The sequence below is a fragment of the Columba livia genome, chromosome 23 (genome assembly GCF_036013475.1).
Source record: "Columba livia isolate bColLiv1 breed racing homer chromosome 23, bColLiv1.pat.W.v2, whole genome shotgun sequence".
Taxonomy (NCBI): Eukaryota; Metazoa; Chordata; class Aves; order Columbiformes; family Columbidae; genus Columba; species Columba livia.
In genome coordinates this window covers 4,934,131-4,961,660 of record NC_088624.1, presented here as the reverse complement: position 1 = coordinate 4,961,660, position 27,530 = coordinate 4,934,131, and the positions used below count along the sequence as shown (strand labels likewise).

General features: G+C 46.3%; 1 protein-coding gene across 2 annotated transcripts; it reads right to left on the bottom strand.

Moving 5' to 3' along the window:
• Window positions 1–1,200: 1,200 nt before the first annotated feature.
• On the bottom strand, window positions 1,201–27,200 carry WNT9B (Wnt family member 9B). Of its 2 annotated transcripts, XR_010467808.1 has the most exons (5): window positions 27,029–27,200; window positions 16,166–16,422; window positions 9,139–9,404; window positions 6,680–7,876; window positions 1,201–2,432 (listed from the first exon to the last, which is right to left on the bottom strand). XR_010467808.1 is itself a non-coding variant. In XM_065039892.1 (4 exons), exons 1-4 carry the CDS (start codon window positions 27,115–27,117, stop codon window positions 7,400–7,402), a joined length of 1,089 nt encoding a protein of 362 aa, XP_064895964.1. In that variant the 5' UTR covers window positions 27,118–27,200; the 3' UTR covers window positions 1,201–7,399. The 2 variants fall into 2 exon arrangements, 1 of the variants encoding a protein (XP_064895964.1); XM_065039892.1 differs by having other exon boundaries at window positions 1,201–7,876.
• Between the last annotated feature and the right edge of the window lie 330 nt (window positions 27,201–27,530).

Here is a 27,530-nt window from a genome sequence, read left to right as displayed (position 1 = left end):
GAACTGAAACTCAGAAGTTATGTGTAAGGGCAGAGGAGGGAGCTGGTGGTGGAGAAAGTGGGATGAGGCAACAAGCTCCCGACCAGAAAGCAAACCACAGTGTGAAGTGGCTCTGTTGTGGCCCACGACGGGCAGCTCAGGGTCATGCTGTGCCTGGGCAGTTGCACACATTGGCTGTGCACTGTGTTGAGCCTTGGACACCACAGTTAACCACACTTCCCTTAGGGCTTAGCTTGGCATATTGCATAAGAAACAGCTTTGGCCCCCACTCTGGCCTTGTGTGGTCACTGTTGAGTACCGCAGTGTGATGAGGTGCCACCATGCTGTGGTGGTCTGGTGCCAGACCAAGGTCTTGGGGAGCTATTTGGGATCACCTGCTAAACCCACTCTCAGCCATTGCTCAGGACCTCTGGAGGTAGCAGCTCCCATGTGCCCAAGCTGAAGGGCATGAAGAGACTCTAGTCTGGTGTGATCACTGCAGCACAAGAACATCCCCATCATCTCTCCCTGCAAAACGGTCCATCTGGTGTTCCTCAACACCAGTTCCTCAACACCAGATCTGGTGTTCCTCAACACCAGATCTGCAGGTTTCCCTTAGACAACCAGATTGGCCAGAGAGGTGGTGAATGAACCATCCCTGGAGACATCCCAGGCCAGGCTGGACGGGGCTCTGAGCAACCTGAGCTGGTGAAGATGTCCCTGCTCATGGCAGGGGGGCACTGGGGGAGATGGGAAGGTCCCTTCAACCCAAACCACCTGTGATTCTATGAACTGCACTTGTCTCTCCTGGGAGAGACATGGGGCACACACAGTCTTTCAGGCTGAGCAGTTGCATCGGCTCAGTTGCCAAGTTCCACAAACGGTCACATCCAAACATCTGACACAGAGACTCCAGCAGCAGAACAGAACACCCAGGCACATAAGCATCCAGTTTGTTTTGCTGCTACAGGAAATATGCCTGTGACGTGCTCTTGATGAGATTTGGCTGAGCACTGTCACTGTCACACCTCCTTAACACAAACATACCTGAGCTCAGCCCACCTGGGCAACCCTGACTGTTGGGTGGGTGGAAATGGACATTTCTAGTTATCATCTTCTGGAGTGGGTGCAGGTAAAGGAGAACTGTGCCAATGGAGGAATGGAGTTATTCAAAGCTATTTACTGAAGATGATCCTTGAAAGGCAGAAATGTACATTCTTAGAAAAAAAATGGTATTTATTGATTGACAAGAACACCAGCAGTGCAGACACTAGTGCAATACCGGACAACATAGCCAGCTACACAAATATGCATGTTATAATCAAAGGGATTATATAAAAAATAGGACAAAGGACGAGCAGGACTGTAATGCAACTTAAAACCCATAGCACCATTTTCTTTCTAGAGGATACATAAGAAATATAAATAACATCCATACTTCTTGTAACAAAAATTGTACATGTTGAGGTAGACAAATGATTTGCTTCCCTTAAAGCACAGCCTTTTATTTTTCCACATGACACATAATGTTGTCACAAAGAGGCCTTCCAGTCTTACACAAGGCCTGAAGGCGTAGAATTGTCTGTTGTACAAGTGGGTTTTGTTACTCTGCTCGTTAGTGTTTCTTGGCTTACATGTCCCTATTTATTGATGTGACCACAGCATTGCACTGCCCTTCCACCACAGGAGCAGTGCTGCATGGATCCCTGGTTAAGTCTCAAGAAATTACTAATTTCTTATCATTTTATGGGGCAGCATTCAGGTACATGATCCCTTCCCAAGCAGGTTCAACTCTTCACTTGAGGATGGTGGGTTCATCTACACCAGAGCTTTATACGCTTCAGTAAAACTTCCGATGGGTTGTTACTTTCCTCATGCTGGATCCACTACCACCAAACCAGCACCACCACACACCAGGACAGGCAATAAAACCTGGACTAGGACGTACACACAGGGACATGGAGTCACCTGTATCTGCAGAGTGTCCCCCGTGTGGGCAGTGAGGACCCCAGCCAGTCAGGACTATGAGACCTACCACTGCTCTCATCTTACTTGGATCTTAGGTACAGAGGAAAGGATTCATCCTGAATCAAAAAAACTACACAGGAAAGCACGAGCAGCTCAGATTTTTACCATCAATAGTCACTCTGAAGTACATTTGTGTTTGTGAAAGGAATTTTATAACCAGGGTGTAAGTTTTCACCTTCGCTGATGAGAAGATTTCCGTGTAGACTTAAGTGTGATTGCCTTATATCTCCAGCCTGTCATTCCAGTAACTTCTTTGCACTTAAAACCAAAGAGGCAGCACATCCACTGAGCTTGTAGGACATCATAGGGTGTGCAGCATAATGAAAAAGCTCACAAACAGATCAAATGGAGGCCCAGGTCTTCACATCCCACATCTCCAGGAGGTGGCAGAAGAGCTTTGCTGAAGATTATGCTCGGTCTTGATTCTTGAAGAAAATACAATTAAAGCCTAAGAATACTGAACGCAAACAGAGCCAAGTTTTGCTTCCTGGTCCCACAAAGACTCCTATTGCTGTCAGTTGAAGTAAATCACATTTCTCAGTATCAACCCAACTTACCCCATGTTTGGGTGATAAAACAGCCCTGGATAACTGAATGTGGAAAGAAAAAAGAAAGCTATTTGCCTGAAGCAAACTTTTTCACTCCCTTATCTGTAGCACCGTTTCTAAAAGGCTTAGTGTTGAAGGATACCAGAAAGAGTGATATCAGCATTGCCTCGAGCTCAAAATATACGCAGGTCTTTTCCCCAAAACTCATATGGGGCATTAAAAATTATTTATTTCCCATCAGTTTTCATCGCTTGGTTTCCAGACTGAGAGAGGCTGTCTGTCCTGATGGGCAGAGTTGAACAAAGAGCTTTTCAGCTGCGACAGCGAGGGGTTCAAACAGGCTTTGAGATAAGTTTGCAGAGCAAAGTCAGAGCAGATCAGACTTCCTTGTCCAGTCTTGGCTTAACAACTAACAACCAAAATTTACTTCGGTCAAACGCCAAACCTCAGTATTCCACTCACCCCAGGGATACCAGAGAATGAACCGTCTCTTACTCAGTTCTTGTCCATATTCACCATTTCTCAAGCAGGGCAAGGAGCTACAGGTGCAAATTTCCCCATGGTACAGGGGGAAAAAAAAGGACTTAATTTTCCCCTGAAATATCTTTTTGACCAGTTCCTATTCAAGAACCCTTGTGTGGTCCCAGGGCTTTCAGGCACAATGTCACCTTTCCATTTATTTTGTTCATGTTATTCTTTGACTTTAACAAGGTTCTTTGTGAGATCCCCATGGGACTGTGCTAACCCAATGCTCAAGGCAAAGGGCAGCTCCACCTCATAGCTGCTGGCAGTAAGACTGGACTAAAACATGGTGTGGCGCAGATGCTGCCAGTTTTAACAGGTCACAGCTCAGACGGTAACACAGGTCACTACTAAAAACATCCATTCCTAGAGGTAATCCCTGCACATTTCACAGATACCAGTGTTTTTGGTGGCAAGGAACTTGGTGACACTACCTCGGAAGTATAAATGACCGTACAATATGGGCGATGCACACAAAACCTAAGATATTTTTCAAGTGCTGTAAAGCAGTATTGAATTCTGCCTTAAATGTGTCTTCTTTGCCTGAAAGAGTGCCAAAGGACCAATTCAGCCCAAAATATCCACACTGAAGGAGCTTCATCTAGTTGCCTAAATAAAGGTGTCTAGTCTGCTTGCCATAAACTTGTCCTTCTGTTTCCACTGACATCAGTGTTTCAGTTGCAAAGAACACAAACAACCAAATTTGTAAGTTCTACTAGTCTGACCATATTTGTCTCTGCCTAAATAGTCATCTTACCATCCTTCTGGTCTTGTTTTTATGTATGTTGTGCGACGCACATAACATGCCTCCAAAGTGCATTCACCTACTGCTCAAAGCATTGCCAAATTTGAGCCGGATAAAGGATTTTATTAAAATAATGCTTTTTGCCATGTGGGAATTAGGCTTGTCTTTGGGATAGAAGAACTAGCTTACAGGTTTTAAATGCTTTTGATAGCAAAATGAAAGCAGTTAGTAACATGTATTTCCTTCCGCATTGCTGCAGAGCAAGACGAGGTCATTGCAGAAGACTCAAAGACTTATCTACGTGTCTGTTCTTGTGTGGTTTTCTCCTCTCTTTTTTACAATAATAGAAAAGGAGGGTGAGTCTGAGCAAGACAAAAAGCTTCACTTTGAAATAAGTGCACTCTGCAGATACCTGGAGGGTACCCAAGGGCCCTAAAAAGACCAGCAAGGTCTGGGGAGGCTCCTGTTCAGTCACCTCAGACAAGCTCCAACCTCTACTGGGTTCACTGGGAAGGGGAGAAGACAGATTTTAAGTCATGTGTGAGGTGGTAGATCCTTTCCAACAGCAACACGTTGGGTTTGGAGGGCAAGAGCACACTAGAACTTCACAGACCTGCTCTCAGTGTGCAGCCTGACAGTTCCTACTGCAAGAGTCGAACACAACGGTGCTCAGCAGGATGAATTGGAGTTCAGCGAACACAAAGCCCTTAAGAGAAGACCTAATACTCAAAGTAATACAAACAGCCTGCTCTTTTAAGAAATGAGAGAGCAGATTCATAACCCCTCACTGGACGCAGCTGTAACCAGGTGACACTGGCCCAGATGACATTACTAGCTGGTTGCAGAAGCGATTTTCCTTCTTCAAAAAACTTCATGGCAAAGCTGTAGACAGAACTTACTAAGCTGTAAAAAAAACAGTTCTATCCTGAGTTCTCGCCTGCAGCCACCTTAGGCAAGTCCTGTACGGTGTGTGAATCCCAACCTGCAGCGATGTGTGAGCTGGAACCCCATTAGTTCATCAACAACAAAGAGGGAATAAGAAAAACAACATAATCAAGAGCACTTTCCACTACCTAGGAGCATCCTAGCTGTGCTCCAATTCTGACATGTGGTGGTGGAGAGTGCATGCCTAAAATTACTGGCCAATGGGCAACTGAGAAGTATGGCTTTGATAAAAGCAATAGGAAAGACTGATGTCTCCTCCACTCGCTTCCCAAAGAATGGGATCCAGTTGTGCTTCCCCTCTCCTTCCACTGTCCTAATCCCTGTTTAAATGAGAATTCTCCACGCAAGGGCATGTGATCCCCAAACAACCCTGCCATGATGTGGTATTCTCTTCCTCTCCAATGCTGGACAAGCCCAGAGGTCAGTGGGGCAGATGGCTTGAGATCAATAGTGTAGAGCAGAGCTGGCTCCTTTGTCATTTCACCTATGATGACAATTTAAACTCATTTGGATGCTTTTTCATTGAGTGCTTAACACTGAGACTCGTGGGAAGATTTCAACTCCAAAAAGATTAAAAGCAACATGTAAATAATGATCTGCTCAATGTTAAGTTCTTGGATATTTAGGAGGTAAAATAATAAGGCCAATTAACCCAATTTGCAGTATTATGTCTATCATAAGCACTTGAATTCAGTTCAAGGCAACTTGAGCCAGAAAAAGGATAAGAAAGAATAAGCCCATTAAAAGACCTGTAGCTAGCCAGAGGGAAGGTGTTAGTGGCCTCTAAATAGCCAGTTGCAGGCTAGATCTGCTCTGAGACAGTTCTTTTCCATCCTTTTTTGAAACATAAATCAAAAATACTTGTAAAAAAGAAAAGGGCAAAAAGGTCAAGATAAAGAGTGTGTGAGTGCACACTCACCACTGCAAAGCAGTTGTTCAAAGCACGTGTAAATGAACGGATGAGCTGCCTGACAGCAGCACATCTGTACTCGAGAGCCAGAGCACGCAGGTGAGATCTCAACACTTGTCAGGAGAACTCGATCCCATTGAAATCCTGCCCATTTCAGCCTATGGATCATCTAAACAACCCAAACCAGCATCTTCGTTCATTACACTGCAAATGAATTTTGGTCTGAGCTTAAGGGTTTAAGTATTCTTTCCAGCACCAGACCATCTCCACACAGTCAGTCTGCTTGCTGGTTTACAGCCATTACCAAGACTGAGTAAATGCAGCAGTTTTGTTATCTCAGGGACTCTCCAGATCTGCTCACAGGACAAATGCTCTAACTGCTGCTGCGGGACTAACCAGAAAGAGCCCTGGCACGGTGAAATACACTGCCAAGCTCCATAACACAGCTCAACACCCAAACAGGTGCTACACCCTCTACGTGCAGCTGGTGGCCAGTCGGGGACATCCTCACTGCCATTCCCAAAGCTGCTCTCCAAGAACCAACCAGAGAAACAACGCAGGCTGTTTCTGTTGTGTTGAGCTTAAAGTTAACTAGGAAAACATGACTCAAAGTCAAGGGATCACAACTCTATAACGGGCTGTGCACCTTCCCCCAGGTCACCTTCTGCCTTGCCAGATACCTGCACTGTCTAGAAATATTTAACTTCTCAGTGCAGAGATTGTCACTCACGACTTGTACATTTTGAAGATGCTCAGGTTCCTAATTCCCTTTCAGAAATTCTACCTGTCACTAGCACACGGCAAACCTGTGGGATGTGGTGCACCTCAGGGGTCAGGGCGTGAGACAAAAGGGTGACCAATAGTTTGACTGGGGGAGAGGGAAGAGAAATGCATAATTGGCACCATCGCCCTCGAACCACCACAATAAATTAACCCCCTGCAAGGCAGCAAGCAGCAGAGCGGCAGCTTCACAGACCTCAGTTGATTTCCTGTGATACCTACACCATAAAAGACATAATTCCAGATCTCCTGTGTACAGCAAGGTTAAAATGCGATTAAAATGGACTTGGAGTCGAATGTCCAAACTACAGATCTGGGAGATGATGAACATGAGATCCATTTGTTTGTAAACTGGTATTTCTGAGGCACAATTCTTGCTTCAGGGTGGGACTACTCAGCAGCGCACCTTTGAGCTCAAGGCAGAAAGGATCCAACCAGCTCCCGGAGAACAGCACTGAAATTCCCCTGTTGTCAGAGCCCTCTGCCTTGGTGCAGGAGCACAGCTGTCCCCGCTCCACCGGGATCCAGTCTCTGCTTAGGGGCATCCCCAGTCCCTTAATTCTCTTCTCTCCAGAAACCAGGGCACAAGCCCTCAGTATTTCAGTGTCACCACCCTGATGTATTTACATGAGTGCAAGTGAGGGATGGAGAAGGGGGTTATTCCTGCAGACGAGAGCACAAGTTTTAGCTCAAGAGAGGTATTTTTGACTGTTTCAGTGTTTCTGCTGTTCCCATGTTACCTCTTCTCTCTGTCCCTCCTTCCTGATTTAATACCTGACAAAACCTCTGGTTTCCATCCCTCATACAGGGATCGGAAGATCTCAACATTGAGATAATAGGAGCACTGGACATCTTTGGTTCTTGCCCTCACCCCACAGCAGAGAATCATGTCCTGCTGCTTTCTCATAGTCCAGGACTTCTCTTCACACTCCAGCCCTGACTTTACTGCTTGCAGCTGTAGACCACCTCCTCCTGCATGCACTGTTGGCACTCAACATAGCAACACCACTGCACTTGGCAGTGGCAAGAGAAGGTAACCAGCCGGCTCTGGGTGTTGTAGCCTCGTCCACAGCACATGCTGTCACAGTTGCCTTCCCGTGAGCAGGTCCTCCCGGCAGTTCCCAAGGAGTATTTGCTGGGACGACAAAAACTGGGGGAGTCTTCCACGTACACCAGGTCCGTAGAGCGGGGCGAAGCGGGGTGCTTGGGGGAATGGCCATGTCTCTGCGGGCCAGCCAGCTCCGAGTGTCCCACAGCATCATTGGTGGTGCTGAAGACCTTGACGGCATCATCATAGCGGAGCTTCAGCAGTCGTCCAATCTCATGGAAAGGAGAAAGCTGCTTCCAGCATGTCCGGACAGCACATGAGCCAGAAACACCGTGGCACTTGCATGTGGTTTTGAGACCGTTTTTCACAGCCTGATGAGGAAGAGAAGTGGTAGTCATTATCTGCCCGGACCATGAGCCTACCCTCCTGGGTAGAGGTAACCCCTCAGATTGCAGACAGCCTGGAAGTACTCCAGTTTTATCGGCATTATCCCTATTTTATGGAGGAGAAACTGTAATTAAAAAAAAAAAAAACACAACACACAGGGGAATGGCTACAGAGCTGACTGGTGAGCCGGAGAGTTGAGAGGCTGAATGAGGACAAATGGCCAAATACCGAATATTGAATAATTTTTTACTAAGCTTATTTGGAATAGGAGGAATAGTCAGCCTTGAAAGTGAGTATGTCCAGCAGGATGGATTTGCTTTGGTGTATTCAAATCAAGACAGTGCTATAATCAAACAAGTAAACAAACTCAGTAAATAGAAAACAATGATAGGTCAATAGCCTGTAACATACAGGTCAAAATGCTTGATCTAATGGTCTCCCTGACCAAAACTTGGGACAGAACCAGTACCTTAAGTAAATCGCCAGCAGACTCATAATTGATCTTGAGAGAGTCAAACCTTAATCTGCTTCACATGTCACACCAGCTCTGAAGCTCTTGTTCTCAGAACTCCCTGTGGCCGTGGCGTAACCCATGGAGTAATTCAGCCAGTGAATTTTACAGCTGTTACTGGGCTGCTGATTGCTGTCACTCAGCCCCTGACACCAGCAGAGGACACAGGATGCTACTCTGCCCCTCCAAACATGCAGCTCCTCACACCAGAGTTCAGGAGACTTGCCAGGGCACTCTCAGTACCATACAGTCCACAACCCACAGGTAAATGCCTGATTTGGCAGTAGGGGCACTGGATACCCCTGTCACAAACAGCCTTGGCTAATCACAGAATCTCGGAATATCAGGGATTGGAAGGGATTTGGAAAGCTCATCCAGTGCAATCCCCCCATGGAGCAGGAACACCCAGATGAGGTTACACAGGAAGGTGTCCAGGCGGGTTGGAATGTCTGCAGAGAAGGAGACTCCACAACCCCCTGGGCAGCCTGGGCCAGGCTCTGACACCCTCACCAGGAACAAGTTGCTTCTCATCTTTCAATGGAACCTCCTGTGTTCCAGTTTGCACCCACTGCCCCTTGTCCTGTCACTGGTTGTTACCAGAAGAGCCTGGCTTCATCCTCCTGACACTCCCCCTTTCCATATTGATAACCATTAATGAGGTCAAGGCTAAGGATGTGTTAGAAGACTTGCACTGAGCCTTAACTTCTTTCTAGGTCTGCAGCCGCAGCTCCTCACCTTGATGCCAACATTGGTGTTGTGGATGTCCACCTTGGCCCGCAGGTCTTTGCCAATCCTCTTCTGACCCAAGAATTTCTTCAGGAACTTGGTGCTGTATTTGAGGTTGTCTCCACAGACGCCCCACTGCCAGGCCTTGCGGTTCTCCAGGTCCGGGGAGTCATCGCAGGTGCAGCGCTCCATGCGCCCAGCGCTGCAGGCGCGGGCCAGGGAGTGCGTGAGAGCTGCGGAGGACACTGCGTACAGGAAGGCGGTTTCCTTAAAACCTGCACAGGAGAAGGATTAGGAGACGGTAGGAGCAGGAAAGGCAGAACAAGGTGTTCATCCACCTCACTGGCTCTCCTAACTGCCTGTGAACTAAAACCAAATACAAAGAGATGAAACTCTTCCATTACCTGCACACCATTCCTAGCAGAGAAACTCAATACCATGAGTGAAGTAACTGGTGTGGTAACACCCCAGGTGACCACTCGTGAATCAAAGGACGGGTGGCAACAGCCAAACAGTCCTGGGAAAGTATTCAACTGAAAAAAACAACAGTCATGTAACTCCATTTGTCCTTATCCTCACCACCGGTAGGTGTGAATAGACCACCACTGAAATCATGTTGTGGCTTAAATTCAGAAAATATTTAGTAGAGAATTAAAAAATATTTTTAAAATCTGACCCATTATTTTGAAATGTTTTTATCAGGAGCTGTGTTGGCACAATATAGTAGTGTTTCTTATGGAAAGAGCACAGGTGGTTTGATTGGGAAAGGTTCTATGTTAAATGGCATCTTGGGCAAGAAAGACGAACTCTCCCACACATGGCTGGATTTTCTGATTTCCCTGTAAATTACCTACTCCAAATGACTGTGGTGATGCTTTATGAAGCTATTACCCTTTCTAAAGCAGGCTTTCCAACTTGGCTACATTTGCCCTGAGGTATGTGACCATAACACACCATGACATTTTAACCGGGAAAGAAAGTACAGTACCTGAATAGAAATTCAGTCTGAAGACTTGGGATCAGATAGGAATGGGTTGTGTTGATACAGTAAAAGGCTGCACTGCCATTCAGTGAGACCTGGGCACACAGGATGGGGCAGCTCTGCCGAGGGACCTGGGAGTTCTGATCAACAACAGGGTGACTGTGAGTCCGTGACCCACGTGGCCAAGAGGCCAATGGGACCTGGGGTGTGTGAGGAAGAGTGTGGGCAGGAGGTCAGGGAGGGGAATCCTCCCCCTCTGCTCTGCCCTGGGGAGGCCACATCTGCACAACTGGGGCCAGTGCTGGACTCCCCAGTTTGAGAAGGACACGGAACCACTGCAGAGAGTCCAGGGAGGGACACAAAGATGCTGAGGGCTCTGGAGCATCTTTGTGCTGAGGAGACACTGAGAGAGCTGGGGCTGTTGAGCTGGAGAAGAGAAGGTGAGAGGGACCTGATCAATGGCATCAATATCTCAGGGTGGGTGTCAGAGGATGGACCAGACTCTGTTCAGTGGTGCCCAACGCCAGGGTGAGGGGCAACGGGCACAGACTGAAACACAGGAGGCTCCATCTGAACACGAGGAGAAACTTCTTTCCTTTGCGGTGCCAGAGCCTGGCCCAGGCTGCCCAGAGCGGGTGTGGAGTCTCCTGCTCTGAGACATTCAAACCCCCTGGGCCCACCTGTGTGATCTGCTCTGTGACCCTGTGTGACAGATGGGTTGAACTAGATCGTCTCCAGAGGTCCCTTCTAACCCCAACCATTCTGTGATTCTGTGATATGGCACCCTTGGGCTCAACAGAAGTTCCAGAAAACCCTGTCTGACACAAACCTGTCCCAAACCCCCAAATATTTTCCTTTGATTATTTACTTCCTCTCTTATTTAATCCAGGGAAAAATCTTAACATTTCTTCCAGAGTTTATTCACAGTATATCAAACTGTTAATAAGAAATTGCTTAACAAGTCCATAACTTAGGAAGCAGAGCAAGGAAGAGAAAGGCAACTGACTGATCAATAGATAAGACTGGCCAAAACAAAAATGTTTCAGTTTATGAAAAATAGAACACTTTCACATGGAAAGAAACACATTGAAGCAAACCAGTATTGCATAGTGGAAAATGCTGAATTTCCTTCCACATCAGAAGGAAACGAATCTGTTTTCCCCAAAAATGGAAGAGAGAGGGAGAACCACAGAGACCTGATCTAGTCTTACAGTTAACCCTGATTTGAGCAGATGTTGGAAGGGACCTCTAGAATTCACCCAGTTCAACCTCAAATCTTTCCATCATTTTCTTCCCTCAAAGCACTCCCATTCAGCTGTAATAATAGATCAGACCACTGACTGCAGAGATCCGGGTGAAGTCACCATAAATCCGACCAGACAACAGGACAAAGAGCTCTTCTGATAGCTATCACTGAGAAGAATGAAATTTTTATGAATCATTAACATAATGGAAAGGCTTCATTAGCAACTTCAGTACATACTTCACGGGAGTTCATTGGAATTCCAGAATTTTAGATGAAAGATCTAGCAACAGTATGGACAGAGATGAGAGAGTCGAGACAATGTGGAGGAGGTCAAGGAGATCAATCAACCAACTGCTTCCTATCTCACCATTTTAGTTGCTGTATCACTGGAACAAGTAACTTACAATTAAGCTTTCTGGTACTGGAAGAGTAATGAAAAAATGTCACCAAATCCATCAAAAGTTTTGGAAAAGATGATATGGAACATAGTCAGTACAGGTTGTGGTTATCAACATGATGCTCACACATTTTTGAACAGTGGCTAAACCAAAAGAAGAATCTAAGAGAAGATAAGATACATTTGACATCCTAAATCTGAAAAAAATATTCCAGTAGCTTGTCTCCAATTTCTTACCAGATTCCCAATATCCTTTCCAACATACTGATACCAGAAGGGAGGAGAGCATTTTAGAAGCACTTTCCCACACCATATAAAGCCAGCAGTACCAGTCAGCTCCACATACCCTGCTAAATCTGACCTTGTGGAATGCCACACTGCTTCTGCTATTTCTGACCAGTGATGGTTTGGTTTCTTCTGTGGCACTCCACGTAAGTGCTGGCCACATTTCAAGCCACTTGAAATCAGAGACCATTGCTTGTGGTCAGGCCACTGCAGACAGCAGTAACTGAAGATAACGAGCACACTTTCAGACCGGGTCCTCTGCACCTCCCACCTCCTTTCATGGCAAAGGTTCAAGGTCACCAGGATGCCAAATGTTTGTCTGAAAAGTCTAAGATGATTCCTTCTACCTTGTCATAACGGACTTACCACCATTTAATTGTTTAACCCCATGAGTAAAGGAAAAACTGGATGGTCCTGAAGTCTTTGTGGAGTAACAATGAGCAACAGAGCTGCTGAAGGTGGATTTTCAGTAGGACATAGCAGAAATGAGCAGCAATCATCTCCAACAGCATGATTTGAGAAGATCTAAGTGGGGGTTTCTCCATATGCCCTGCATATCTATCCTCCCACTACATCAATGGAGCTCTTGTCACCACAGCCTGTGGAGCTTGGAGCCAATGCCCGGTCTGTCAGGGTCTGGTTTGGGGATGAGTCACTCTCCTGACCTCATTGGCTGAGTTGCCAGTGATTATAATGAAATCTTAAGCACTCAGCGCAATGGGGAACATCTAAATGTGGATGTCTTTGCTCGTCAGTTTGATTGCAAACATCCAGCACAGAACTGAATTTCAAGACGCCGAAGCAAGCCAGCTCTACTCTGGTAGGACCTTGCACATGTCCAAGTCTTCCCCTGAGCTCTCTGGAACTGTTTCTCTAGCTCAGCAGCCTATAAATGCAGAAAAGTGTTTGCTGCAATGGCAAGACATCATTCTGTGGTGTGGTGTGCTCTAGACCACAAGGAAAACTATAATAGGAGGAGTTTAGCGTTATGGTGATTCTGCCAGAGGAAAGATGCTCGAGGTCAAAGATTTCTCAGTGCTACAGTAAAGAGAGTGCGAGCATTTCAGAGCAAGTTGAAGACACATCTCTCTGGGAAAACAAACAAACATAGAGCAGACCAGAAAGCTGTAGAATTGTAGAAAGGTTTAGGATAGAGGGACTTCTGGAGGTCTTCAGCACTGCTCAAAGCAGTGCTAACTCCAGTGCCTCCAAAGTAGCTCAGGGCTTTGTCCATCTGAGTTCTCAAAACCTCCAATGATGGAAATTCTACATCTCTGGGCCACTGGTGCCATGCTGTCCCATTGCTAGGTTCCTCATAACACCAGTGAAACCACTGCTCCAAGGTCAAAGAATCTGACAAACATGAAGCAAGGAAACTGAATGATTGAGGGAAGGATTATTGTAGAGCACTCATTTCTCAAGAAGGATTTTTCAGAGTAGCTGGATCTGTGCTGTCTTTGCTAAAGGTATTTATTTTCCCCAAATCAACGTGTTGTTTGAGATTAAATACTGCTTACTTGACCTCCAGCAGCAGTTGACAGCCTCTGCGGCACACCTTGGAAACCAAAAGATCATCGTTGCTTTACAAGCTTTTAGAAAGACAACAACTGCCACTGTGCAACAAGATGGCTTGAAATACCCATCCAGAATAGTTCTAAATCTACCTCTATTCACAGATTTTTAAAGAAATGGAGAAGGAATATAGAAGGATTTTGCATGGATCAGTGAAGAGCTATAGCCACCATGACTGCAGTAGTCACAGAAGGATTGTATGTTATGCAAAAAGAGATTTCCTGTTGTATCCAGAGTGGTGTCAGTGTAAAAGAAATGGTGCGGACTGTGAAAATAAATCTGGCATTCCAAAAACTTACCAGAAGCATGCAAATATAGGGGAAAAAATGGTGGGGACATGATATATTTCCTCCTTTTGCATTCATAAGACCACTGAAGATTGTTAAAAAGCGTGTGTTTTTCTTTATAGTGCCTCTAGGACTGTGGCAATATGGAATGATTTAATAATGTCTAAAACTCTTCATCACTACTTGGGTGAAAGAAACCTACTCTGTTCTCTGACCAACGATTTCCACAGCAGCAAGAAAACAGCAGTAGGAATATGTGAGAAACAGATCAAAAGCGGCAGCTGAAAGTGTTCATGTTCTTTGTGGAAGAAACTAACCTATTTGCAATTTAGAGGAAAATAAGAACTAATAATTGCTTCCAGCGAGCTGTCCTTTCATATAGGAGAGGTATCTGGCATACTTTTGTGTATTAAATCATCATTTGATCCTTAAGATTGTGTAATAAAAGTTTTCAGACAGTTATCCCCATCTGCCAAAACAGGTTTTAAATTATAGGTGATATTTTATTTTGTCAGTTGGGAGTCCATGGAAATGTTGAGGCATGCCACCACGAGATAATTAAATGTTTTCAAGCTATTTGAAGATGAGGATTATTCAATTGTCATTTTCAAGTTCTTTGAGGCTGATGAAGGTACAGATGTCAGAAAGTCACTCGAAATTATCACAAACAGCTTCTTCCACAGCGGGCTAAAAAATTCACAGCAGTCTTAAAATGAGGTAAATCTCATCTTTCATGTGCTGGTTTACTAAAATATTAACTTAAGATTTAGTTTAGTAAAATTTGAAAATTTTAAATGGAAATGTTAAACAACTTCAATCCAAATGCAAATTAAAATCAACATTTTAATCTCGTCAAAGTTAATGTTGGCTTATTCAGCCCCTTTTATTTAAGAGTTTACACATTGTCAAAGGACTGAAACTCAATAATACTAAAGATTAAAACTCAGTAAATGCTACTAAATATTATTGAAGAGCTGAAACTCAGTAACAGGCAGTCAGGCATTGGATGAGGACATGTTCAGCAGCATGTATGTGCAAGCTCTGGGAACTTTTATAGTGAAATAGTTTCAGAGTCTGTTTTCATTCTATTTTTCTCAAATTCTTATAATTTGAAGGATTTATTATCCCCCCTCCTACCTCAAATATAGAACTTACAGACCATTTTCTTCCTCTAAAGCCTTCTGTGAAACAGAAGCCAGCGCATCTTCTGTCCACTCTGTACAAACTTGTGCAGAGACTCCAAATATATGTGAAATAGTCTTAGGAGATATTTGCAAACATGCACTGAAATGCCTTAATGGTGATAAATAGCGGTTTCAAACAGTAAATTAGGATTAAATTCTATATCTGAGAACAATGGGGATTTACATACAAAAATATCCAAAGAGCTAAAAAGAGTCTTTTCTTAAAATGTCCATTGACATAACACACTAACCCTTATTTTTCATGGCATCATCCCAGATTGTCAGAAAAGGAAAATGGTCAGCCCAGAAAACTCTGCTCTTGGAGAAATATCCACAAGTCAAAGGCATGAACTTCCTTCTACCTTTGAATGTGTGACCAACCATGCAGGAAAGATGAGGACAAGGCATATTTTAGAATCACAGAATCATTTTGGTTGGAAAAGCCCCTCAAGATCATTGAGTCCAACCATAACCCACCCCTGGCACTGCCCCATGTCCTGAGAACCTCATCTCCATCTGTCCAGCCCTCCAGGGATGGTGACTCCAGCACTGCCCTGGGCAGCCTGTTCCAATGCCCCACAGCCCTTTGGGGAAGAAATTGTTCCCAGATCCAACCTCAACCTCCCCTGGCACAACTTGAGGCCGTTTCCTCTGCTCCTGGCGCTTGTTCCTGGGGAGCAGAGCCCGACCCCCCCTGGCTCCAAGCTCCTTTCAGGCAGTTCAGAGATCAGAAGGTCTCCCCTCAGCTCCTGTTCTCCAGCTGAACCCCCCAGGTCCCTCAGCCGCTCCCATCACATTGTGCTCCAGCCCCTCACCAGCTCCGTTCCCTTCTCTCAACTCGCTCAGCACCTCAAGGGTTTTCTTGGCATGAGGGGCCCAGAACTGCCCCCAGGATTTAAGATGGGTCCTCACCAGTGCTGAGTGATGCAAAATGGCCCAACTCGCACAGCTCCCATTCTTAGGTGAAACAGACAATCTCTGCATTCCCCGGTTATTGCCCTCTTTGCTTAATTTGAGATGCAATTTCCAAGGGCTCCAGCACCAAGCAAGATTCAAGACTGCAAACAAAAGACTACCTTGTACCTCGCTTCAGCAGGCTGGTCCGTCCCTCCAGGCTGCAGTTCCAGCGCTCGCTGCGGAACTGGTACTGGCACTCCATGATCCCCAGCCGGATGGCGTCCCGCAGGGTCTCCGCCAAGCCGGGCTCCCGCCGGCAAAGCCTCTTCTGCTTGCGGGACAGCTTCAGCAAGTCACACTGCTTCACGTGCACCTTCCCCTGGGCAGAGCTTGCGGAGGGTCCCAGGGATGGGAAGTGAGTCAGAGCTTCCTTCCCGGTCAAGCTGAAAGGAAGCAGAAAAAATGGAGAGTTATTGAAGATGGCAGTCACAGGAGAGAAAAGGTGATCAGAGGGAAGATGGTCAGAAAGCCGCTGCTCAGGGTGCTTTACCAGCTCAGAAGATTAATCAATACAGATTGATTAGATCTAGTATCCCATCTACACCACACACCAAGGCGAATTAGCAAACTAACACTGTGAGGAGAGAGAAAAAACACGTGTGTGTTGTCACCAGCAACCTCAGGGGGGAGGTTTTCTTGACTCCATGAAGAAGACAAGTTTGCGTCCCTCCAGCTTTGATTCCTTCACAATACATTCACCATCACACACAGAGATTTGCTTTACTCAATGGTGCTGCAGGTCGCTGTATGTCACAACCCCGTCCTAACTCCATAAAGCACAGAATCATAGAATCATTCTGGTTGGAAGAGACCCTCAAGATCATTGAGTCCAACTATAACATAAATCTAGCACTAAACCATGTCCTTAAGATCCTTATGTATACATCTTCTAAACACCTCCCGGGATGGTGACTCCAGCACTGCCCTGGGCAGCCTGTTCCAATGCCCCACAGCCCTTTGGGGAAGAAATTGTTCCTGATGTCCAATCTGATTAACAATGTCATTTTGGGGTTTTCTGTAGACTGGTGCCAAACCACTAGACATATTAGATATTATCAATTAACAACTTTTTAAAGCAAGGACGACTTTTGCTGGAAAACATTTTCTTGCTGAAAAAGTAAAGGAAAGGTCAACTAAAAATGTATTGCCAAATGTAGTGGCAATGCACTTATATGTGTTTATATGAAATTTCGCTAAAAAATGTCACAAATTTTTTGAGAGTAATGGTTTCACTTTTCATGACAAGACAATATTTTTCTTGAAAAAAAAATTATCTCCCTTATTGTCTTTAGGATGCTTGGAAACACGCAGGAATTATTTTACGCTGACGCAAGATTAAAGGGCTGCAAACAAACTGGGGAGAGTCATGTGTTTGCACAACACTGACCAGGAGTGTCGCTCCTAATTACCAAACAGGTAAGAATCACAGAACGCGTCAGTCCCCACCCTCCCCCAAAAATACCAAAACCAGACAGATAATGGAAACCCCCTAAACCTTTACATCTGGACATGTCTCAGCCCCAACATTATCATTTGCATAATACACCTCCCCTTCCTCAAACCCTCTCAGACCTACTCATGCTAGTAAATCCAGCATGTAGTCCAATGTGTAGTTCAGCATGGACAAAGAGATGAGCCAATTGGTTTCTGTTCTGCTCCGCCAGTCAGCAAACTGGACTATCCACAAATTGAGTGTGGAGTCAGACAAGCAAAGCTGATTAGGGAGGGACAAGATCAGGAGCAACCTCTGAAGCATATCCACAGAGACTATCTAGATGCTGGCAACCCCACCAGCAGTGCAGTGACACTCTGTCATCTTCACAGAATCATGGAATCATAGAATCATTTTGTTTGGAAGAGACCTTCAAGATCACCAAGTCCAACCACTAACCTACCCCTGGCACTGCCCCATGTCCTGAGAACCTCATCTCCATCTGTCCAGCCCTCCAGGGATGGTGACTCCAGCACTGCCCTGGGCAGCCTGTTCCAATGCCCCACAGCCCTTTGGGGAAGAAATTGTTCCCACATCCAACCTCAGCCTCCCCTGGCGCAACTTGAGGCCATTTCCTCTGCTCCTGGCGCTTGTTCCTGGGGAGCAGAGCCCGACCCCCCTGGCTCCAAGCTCCTTTCAGGCAGTTCAGAGATCAGAAGGTCTCCCCTCAGCTCCTGTTCTCCAGCTGAACCCCCCAGGTCCCTCAGCCGCTCCATCACACTTGTGCTCCAGCCCCTCACCAGCTCCGTTCCCTTCTCTCCACTCGCTCCAGCACCTCAAGGGTTTTCTTGGCATGAGGGGCCCAAAACTGGCCCCAGGATTCAAGGTGCAGCCCCTGCACAGCTCAGTAGTTGAGCAAACCGAGCCAGATGGAGATGGACACCAGTTAGGTAGTCGGTACAATGGCAAACAAGCAATTCCCTACGGGAGTGTGTAAAGTGAGATTCTTCACCTCTGCACCATTATCATGTTCCTTGGAAAAGCAAGACTCTTTTGCAGCTGAGTTATCTGACCAGGTGTTTGTTCCTGCACAGCAAATGCCAGTCTGTGCTGGCAGAGACAGAAAAGGAAAGTCTGCACCAGTGAATGTGGCAAGCGTCCGCGTTGCCGACCACACTCCTATTTACAAGTAAAGGATTTTAACCAATGTAGGTGACCAAGATGAGATTTACCTGGCTCCACAAAAGACAGACATTTCTAACACTCAGGTGTTCAAGTAAGACCGTAAGGGATATAATCTTCATTATGGAGGATGCAAGTCAAGCACTGCAGCTGCAATTTTAGTCCTTCACATACTTTATAGACATTTATTTCTGAGTTAGTTGTCTAGATCTCTCTGTAGTCAATCCAGTCAATGCAGGCATGGGAGCTACAGCACAGTTCAGCTGGCCTAACCCTACAGCACTCCTGCATTCTTTCTCACAGTAGTCTACAGATGCACTCACATGTCCATTATCAGGAACAAGCGCAAGTAGCTAACACATGGAAATCACCCAAAGACCTGCAAACTAGCCAAGAACCAAGGAATCATTGTGAATCACACAGCAAATATTAAATTTTAGAAACCAAGGGTGTCAGAAGACTTTTAATCCCGTTGTCACCACTGAATTTGGGGACAGAAACAAGAGATGTCCCCGTAAGAGCCAGGAGATAAACAGGCAATACTGGAAACAGACCTTTGGAGCCAGTTTCAGCCAAAGAAACTGGAATTAACACAGCTTGATGAGCTTCAGAGAGCAAATCAGACTGCAAAGTTCAAACACCAAACACTGGACAGAGAGGGCACCACTGCCGGTGCACAAGGGACATGGCAGCAGTGAGCTGGAGAAACTATGGTGAGGGACATGAGACTGACCCAAGTGAGACCAACACAGGATGAGCCAGCTTGACTGCCTTGCCTGACTCACTGTGGTGGTTAAAAAACAATATACATGTTCATGACAGTGATATTTCCCCAGGTGCATAAGTACATGGTCTGCACAAGCTCTGAAGTTCAAGAAGATCAAGATATGCCAACTCCAGCATGGTGAGGGAAAGGCTTAGATGTCAGCAAAAGTCTGACTTTTTAGGGATGTTCTGGCTGTACCTACCTGGAAATCCAGCACTCACATCCCAGGAGAGCGCACCCATCAGTAAGTTAAATGTGAGATTAAGCTATTCTCCATTTGCTGTACAGTATCTATGCTCCCATGCAACAAAGTTTCCCAAGTTCATGGTACAGAGAGGAGAAACAAGATAAAGGGAACGGACACTGGAAAGAAGAGTTTAAGAGCCTCATATGAAAACACTGAAATTGCTCACTGCTGGAAAGCCACACATGTAATTTTAGTAAACTCCTGGATACCAAGCTACTGATTGTCCACATACCAACAGAACTACCACCCTTGCCAAGCATCCTAACTCCCAAAAATCCCATCTCAGAACAAAGAGAGCTCCCCTCCTGCCATCTCCATCTGCATTTTAGTGTCCTCCATCCCAGCTAAACCAGCATTCATCCCTTGTCAGATATTTTTGAGACAGCGGTAGTAGCTTCCATGACTATTTAGACTCGTCATTTCCTTCCTATGAAAGATGTGATCAGCTCTCAGCCCCTTCTTTCCATGGGGGTTTCAGAAACAGCAAGAGCTCTAGGGTAGCGGTTTGGTGGCTCTCTTTCCAAAGGAGTCCAATAGTATGAACTCAATTGGGGATAAAACAGAGAGTTGCAAAGATAACTGATGGCTTTTTGTTCTTGTCATTATATATGCTCATCCCAAGGGGCTAGGATATTGGCCTCAAATCCACTAATTCTTTTTCATAGGGAAGAGTCATAGCAGACAGTGTTTGTGGTCTAGGCTAGTCTAGTGGTAAAGAGCAAAGCAAGACCCATAGGATGGGGAAGCTAAAGCCAGAAAATCAGACCTTAAGCAGACACGATTTGACTAAGGGCTATTGAGCTCCCGCAAGTTTGTCAGAGCCTTGGACGTGTTTCCTTAAGTAACAACTGTAAAACCAAGACTGTGTGCTCTTCTGTAGCCCACTCGATGTCTAAGTGTTCCCATTGGAGTGCTGACTCGGGAAGGAAAACATGGTGCAAAAGCTATTGCTTGAAACTCTATAGGTGTAAAAGCAAGGTATTGACATTCTCCAGATCCTGAAGGATGTTGGATGTTAATATTTGTGGAAAACTCCAAGGAGATAATGATAGGAACCATGAAAACAACCTTTGAGGAATCTGATTCCATTTTCATAGAGATCTCAATAACGCACAACAGCATGGGACTACACACAGAGCGGAGATACCAAGTCTAGTTAATCTTTTACACTATGTAAAGCAAAGGCTTAATGGGAAAAACACTTTCTAAAATTGGACCCAGATTCTGACAGAGGTAATACAGCATCCTACACAAATAGCTGATGATTGACCAGACAAACTTACTTAATACTTCTTTTTTTATTATTATTTGTGGATTTCTGAAGTTGCAACACACAGTGTAACTTGGTTTTCCTCTAGAAATGAAGGATGGAAATATTGCATTGAGGCGTAAACAAAATAAGCACTTAATTGGCTAATCTAAGACATGCAACTAAAGCTACCTGGATTAAACTTTTCTGTGGAAGTCTTTCTCATGTGAACTCTCACACTCGTTACCTAAGACATGTGAATGCCAGCATGAAAAATGTACAACACCATGCTCGGAGGCTCCTACAGCCATTGGGATTCATTGCACAAGATTGGTGCGCAGACACAGCTCTTGAAACGAGTGTCTCCCAAATTTCAACTTAGATAAGCAGGCAGAGAAACTAAAGGAGTTAGGTTAGGCCATGCAGGCCCAAGTCAGGCCCAAGGGCATGCAGGTGACTGGTGGCACAGCTGGGAGGGAGCAGAGGCCGCTCTCAGGCTCATAACAGACACAGGTAAAATTACCCCTATTAGTAGAGGTTTGCAGGCTCTGATTATATTAACTATAACTGTGTTTTATTAGGCTAAAACTAACATTTGGTCAGATCAAGATCACAGTAAGAGATCACTCTTACAAAATTAAATATAAAATATGCAGATATTTGCAGTCAGGCAAACTGCATGTTATTTTTACATTATTTAGAGTTTATTATCTACAGATCATACAGTAAGAAAAAAAACCAACTCTTTGAATTAATGCACACCTGCTAGCAATCTGAAAGAACAATAATGATCTCAAACTTTTATTTCTCTCTACTTTTCTGCCTAAGCACTTTGCTAAATTCATCTATTTCCTTTAATCTCCTTCCAGCCACATTCCAGCTGCTTAAGAGACTTTTAATGAGAGCCGGTTCCTGTGCGGTGCCCAACGTCCTCTGGATCTGAAAGGTCTCAAAAGCCCCTAAAAATGCACCTTTTCTACCTCTCCCAAGCACAGAGAAAAATCAAAGGGAGCCACAACAATATTCCATATCTGATTTCATGGGCCTTTCATGTTTCACACAAATATCTACACCCCCAGGTAGCTGCAACAAGCATCCAGGAAAGGCTAAGAGAATATGGGACAATGACAGACCAAATCAGGGCCACTACGGTCCACAACGGCCCCCCAGCTTTCCTCTCTCCCTGGCACCTCCATCAAATAGAGTTTTAATAAGTTTAATAGTGAAGAAACACTGTTTAATCCTCAATATTTGTCCCTGGACAAAAGGATGACCAGCGGCAGCCTTGAGTAAATGGGATGGTCTTCCATGCTTTGTACCACCCACTGTCTAGAGAGAAGGTGGCAGAAATCTCCAAAGCAGCATCTTGGGATAAACAATTGATGTCAAAGGTTTTTTATTCTTGTCCATCAGAGTTGTCACTTCAGACCTTCTGGCAGGTGTTTTTATACCTGTTATTCTCTGGGTTTCTTGTCAAGCTTTCTGCTCCTCACAAATAAAAAGATCTTGAATTAAAAACTCAAGTGATGTCTAAGGGAGATTTTGAGTTGGAATCCTTGGAAAACGGCTTTTCTGCTTGCTGCCAACACTTTTTGGGAAGACCAACAGGTTATTTGTCCAGATACAGAGTCACTTTTTAAAAAGAATTCTCCACAGGGAACAGCCTATAGAAATCTCACATCGGAAGAACTGGCTGTTTTGGGATGAGAGGTATGTGTGAGGATTTAGCTGGGAATTGTTGCAATTAGTGCCTATGCACTGATTGACTCGGGTCATTCGGATCTGCTCTGGGCTCCTGCAGTCTGGACACGCTTGGTTTAAATCCTTCCACCTCTCAGCTCAATCATATGAAATATCTCCATGATTTGGGGGGCAGTGTGGTCCCCGGTACTGACTGTCCAACCCAGGCCAGCACTCCAGTCAATTACTATGTGGGAGGTCAGGTTTTCAGTCTAACTCTGGACTGGCCACATTCCCTGGAGCATTCCCTACATGAAACACTCAACACCCAGTGGGAAGAAGTTTTAGAAAACATGGGAGCTGAAGATCAAATCAAGGCCACTATGGTTCACAATGGCCCCCCAGCTTTCGTCTCTCCCTGGCACCTCCGTGGAATAGAATTTTAATAAGTTCATCAGTGAAGAAACACTATTTAGTCCTCAATATTTGTCCCTGGACAAATGGATGGCCAGCAGCAGCCTTGACCAAATGAGATGGTCTAAATGGGAGCTGAAGATCGTCAAAGAGCATCCATGAAAAGCCCTTACCTACCCAATGCATCTGTAGTCCCACATCGTCTCTGCAGTCACTACAGACTGTATTTACAGACTACACCTCTTCAAGTTTCAGCTGAAAGCTGGCTTCCCTCTCCATTTCTGCTCTCTTTCTGCTAACATACTCTTTAAAAATATCCCAGTATTCTGTGCGGCTGACAATGCAAATAAAAATGCTGTAACAAGCCCTCCCGATACAGAGTACTTTGAGGAACTATTATGCAGCCTGTAGGTAAGTAAGCATTTAATTTATCAACTCAACACCTTCAGAAATCTTCCCAGGAGCTCTCAAAACTGGACAGCAGAGTCCCTGTTTGTAGTGGGTCTGGTCCACTCAATTCATCAGAGGAAAGGCTGCAACAGTCACCAAAGAAAACACAGGAATGTAGGTAACTGGGCTAACTGGATGAAAACCAAAGCTGACCAGATGATCCTTCCAACCCGGTATTCTATGAATCTGTGATTCTATGATCTCTAGAAAGATATAGGTACTCATATCTACATTAAGATGTCATTTGGCATTCTGTGCTATTTCCAATAGACCTTGAAGCCACATGTTGTTTTTTCTCTCTAAGGGCCCCCAAATAATTCTTCCATCATGAAATAAGCAACAGTTGTGACACAGATTTTGATGGGACCAGAACCAAGGGTAAGTACAGAGGACACAGGTAGGCTGAGTTAAGAGGAGCTGCAAATCAAGACAGCACACCATGTGAGATTCCAGGACACCTGGCGCCTCTGTACCTACCACAGGTATTTCAGGTTGAGTTATAAAGAAACACTCCAGCAGATGCAGCTGCCCACAGAGCACAGGCCAAAGTGGCCCATGAATGGGACGTGTTGCAGCCTGCTCTCTGGAGGTCTCCCCAGGAGAAGACTTTGAACGAGTTTGTTACTTCTGCCTACTCCACAACATCCTACCTGAGGTGGGTCTCTTCTGAATTCTGCCCTGACCTAATTTTATTATAGGAGGAGTGCAACTGCTGCCTTCTTAGGCTCTGTGAGGAGCTCTTTGCCTTCCAACAACTCCAAAACTACTCACTTTGTGAAACACAGCCCCTAAAAGGGCATCAGGAGGCTGAGACCTTTTAGTGAAGACCAGAGAGACTCCCACCCACCCAAGGAGTTGTACATCCTGAGAGCAGCAGCATGGCCAAGACAAGGAGGGAACACCTTCCAGGAGGCTGCGGCATGGGGGAGTCTGTAGTAAAGTGAAAACAAAAGAAGCATGAAGGGAGTTCAGAGGTGTACGCTGTCCGTATGCAAGGGAGATGGCCACTCCTGGATTCCTTCATCTAATGACCCAGGCAAGCCCAACATAACCTGAACAACAGCCGGACCACATTTCATGCAGAGATTATTTTTTCCTCCTCCTCTTCAAAGCAGACTATAATTCACACCACTCTGGACCCCGCACAGGCAGCTCAAGGTCTGTTCAAGTGTGGCCAATGCACTGACACCAGATGGCTAAACAACCCCAGATATTGGGAACATGACCCTCCGAATCTGCCCATAGCTGCCATTATTTCTTCATTTTAAGGTTGTGTTCACTCTGGCAAGACTTCACTTTGTATATTTATAAGACGTCTTCTTTCCCAAGCCCTTAGACTATTTTTGTGGGACTGCTGTGTACATTTCCTGCCTCACCTTTGTCCTGCTGGAATCAAACGGAATCAAATGGAATCAAACTTGCTATATTTTTCACCACTGCCAACCAGTGATACTTCACTTTTGCCAAATCCACTGTACACAACAGAAAGGGCTCAGGTCCTCTATCTGAAAACAGCCACCCAAAAGCCTCTTCCATTTTTCTTTACATCTTTGCAAGGTTTTCTCAATTAAGTGTTTGGAAAGCAAAAATCTGCCTTGTCTGCTTAGGACTCTCCTATTTGGCAAAACTTAGATGTAGACGACTGAACCAGGACCTAAGGTTCCCTACAATTTAGTAATAATTTGGATGTGAGATTGTTTTTCTCTCAAACTGAGCCATATTAAACATTCACATAGAGACTTCTAAAATATTCAAGTTTCTCCCTAGTCTATCAATTCCAAATTGTATTTGAAAGCACGTATGTATTGCATTATTATCACCAACAAACACTGAGTTGTTAGACTTCAGTTTCCTTCTTGTGACTTTCAAATGAAGAGGTGAGAATATGCAGAACATGCCTGCATCAAACCACTGAAGGGAAAAAACCTTAAAAAGCAAAACTACAGCCTGAGATCCTAAGTTATGCATTGTCAAAAGGCAGCGCATCCAGATTTCATATGCCCAGAAAGCAACTTATACCAAATAGATCATTGTCACAAAAGGATCATTCAGGTTGCTTTAACAGAGTCCAGCTTGAGTGATAATTGCTGTTTTGTGTGAGTTATCTGAAAGGGGAGCACAAACACACTGACTTCCTCTGAGTGCAACCATGCACACGTGCCCCTGTAGCTGAAAAACCAAATGCTCGCTGCAACCCAGCTCCTTCAGGGAGTAGGTGTAAATACATCCCATGAATAACCAAGAAAGATAGATAGAGTCCTCCCCGCCAGCAGGCACTTAGATATGGGTTAGGCTAAACGATAAAACCAATAAACTTAGAATCCAGCTGTTTTAAGGAAGTTTTCCAACAGAAATGAAATACCAATCATTGTCCTACAAGCAGACACTTGCAAGCAGGTGTAGAAAGAAGTGTATGCGATGAGAGCATCAATAGTGAGGGACCAAGACCCTTCACAAGCCTCAGTATTACAGCTCTGTCTTGACCATTGTCTGGATGTATTAATGTCTGTGTCTCTCCTACACTCACTGTGATATACACACAAACAGCTCTAAGTCTGAAAGGGAGTCTGAAAACCTGCCTGAAAAGCAGCTTACTCAGAAAACAAACCAAAATATTTCCCCACGGCAAATTCTGCATTGACCCAACCTCTTAAAAATCCACTTCTGCTTTTAACCCAAGAAAACAAAAACGCGAGGGGAGGACACACACCCAACACAATCGCACTCAAGGGATCCTGCACAGTATCTCATGCTGAAGCATCAGCTCTGCCCCTCTGTGCCCAAGCGCACCCTCTGTCCCCGGGCTGGCTTTAAGCCCCTGTCACCCCGTGGAGCCCCACAGCACCCACATGTCACCTAGACCTCTGCCAGCCCCCTCCTCCCACTGACACAGCCTGGAGAGAGGTATCAAAGCCGGCAACTGTCCGGGGCTGAAGTCACACCCTGAACAGAAACAGAGCACAACTCAAGGAGGATCAGAAAGCCGGGTTTTCTCCCTATTGCTCCCAGCTAGCAGCATCTTTCACCCTGTTTCTCCGTTCCCCTCTCACACAAGTTGATCCTTTCCCGTCCCTTTCCTCCGGGGTGTCCGGGAGCACGGCGGGTTCTCCTGCCGACACCAGCACTCTCGCCCCTTCCTCCCACCCTTCTCCCCCACAACTCCCCGCCGGCCGCAGCACCCGGGGCCGCCCCCGCGGTGCCAGCGCGGCCCGAAGGCTGCGGGGATGCGCCGGGGGCTGCAGGTGCGCGGCCGCGCCGGGACCGCCCGCACCGCCCCGGCCTCCGGGCCGCAGCGGGTCCCTGCGCTCCGGCCAGGACCTGCCCAAGGGCCGGGAGACACCGCGGAGCCTCCGCGCCTCCTCTCAGCAGAACACCCGCGGAGAATCCGCGCTGCCTCCCGGGCTTCCCCATCGCTGCCCCTCGGACACTGCGCGCTCCCTCCCGGAGTGACCGTGCTCCCTCCCTCCTGGGGTTCCCCATCTCTGCCCCGCGGACACTGCGCGCTCCGTCCCCGCGCTGCCCCGGCGCGGAGGCGGCGCCAGAGGCCGAGCCCCGCAGGCGGCGCTGACCCGAAGTAGGCGGCGGCGGGTGGCGGCGGCGGCAGGAGGAGGAGGATGAGGAGGAGGAGGATGCGGCAGAGGGCGGCGGCGGAGCGCATGGTGCCGGGCGGTGCCGCTCCGCAGGTCGCTGCGCGGCCGCCCGGCGCCGCGGCTCTTTAAGCGGGAGGCGGGACAGCCCCCTCCTCCCGTCCCGGCCCGTCCCGTCCCACAGCCGCCGGCGACGCCGTGGCAAGACGGCGCCGGGCACCCCCGGGGCTCCCTGGGGACCCGCCGGCCCCTCGGGTATTCCGTGCCGGGTCGCGTCCCACCAGGTCCCTCCGTCCCTGCAGCCCTTGGGGCTCTCTGGGTTCGCAGAGCACGGCGGGGCAGCCGCAGTCTCCATACCAGGCTCCGGGATACTCGGCGGTGCCATATAGAATAATTACGGTGGATGCAGCAGGGGAACATCCCACCTCCAAGCCTTACTGCTGCCTTTGGAGGTGCAGCACGCCTGCGGGCAGCTGTTTGTGCA

Coding starts and splice junctions, on each gene's coding strand:
- WNT9B (XM_065039892.1), bottom strand. CDS start 27,117: ATGCGCTCCGCCGCCGCCCTCTGCCGCATCCTCCTCCTCCTCATCCTC. Junction 9,405..16,165: donor GACCAGCCTGCTGAAGCGAG/GTACAAGGTAGT, acceptor TCTCCTGTGCAG/GTTTTAAGGAAACCGCCTTC. Junction 7,877..9,138: donor ACACCAATGTTGGCATCAAG/GTGAGGAGCTGC, acceptor CTTCCTCATCAG/GCTGTGAAAAACGGTCTCAA.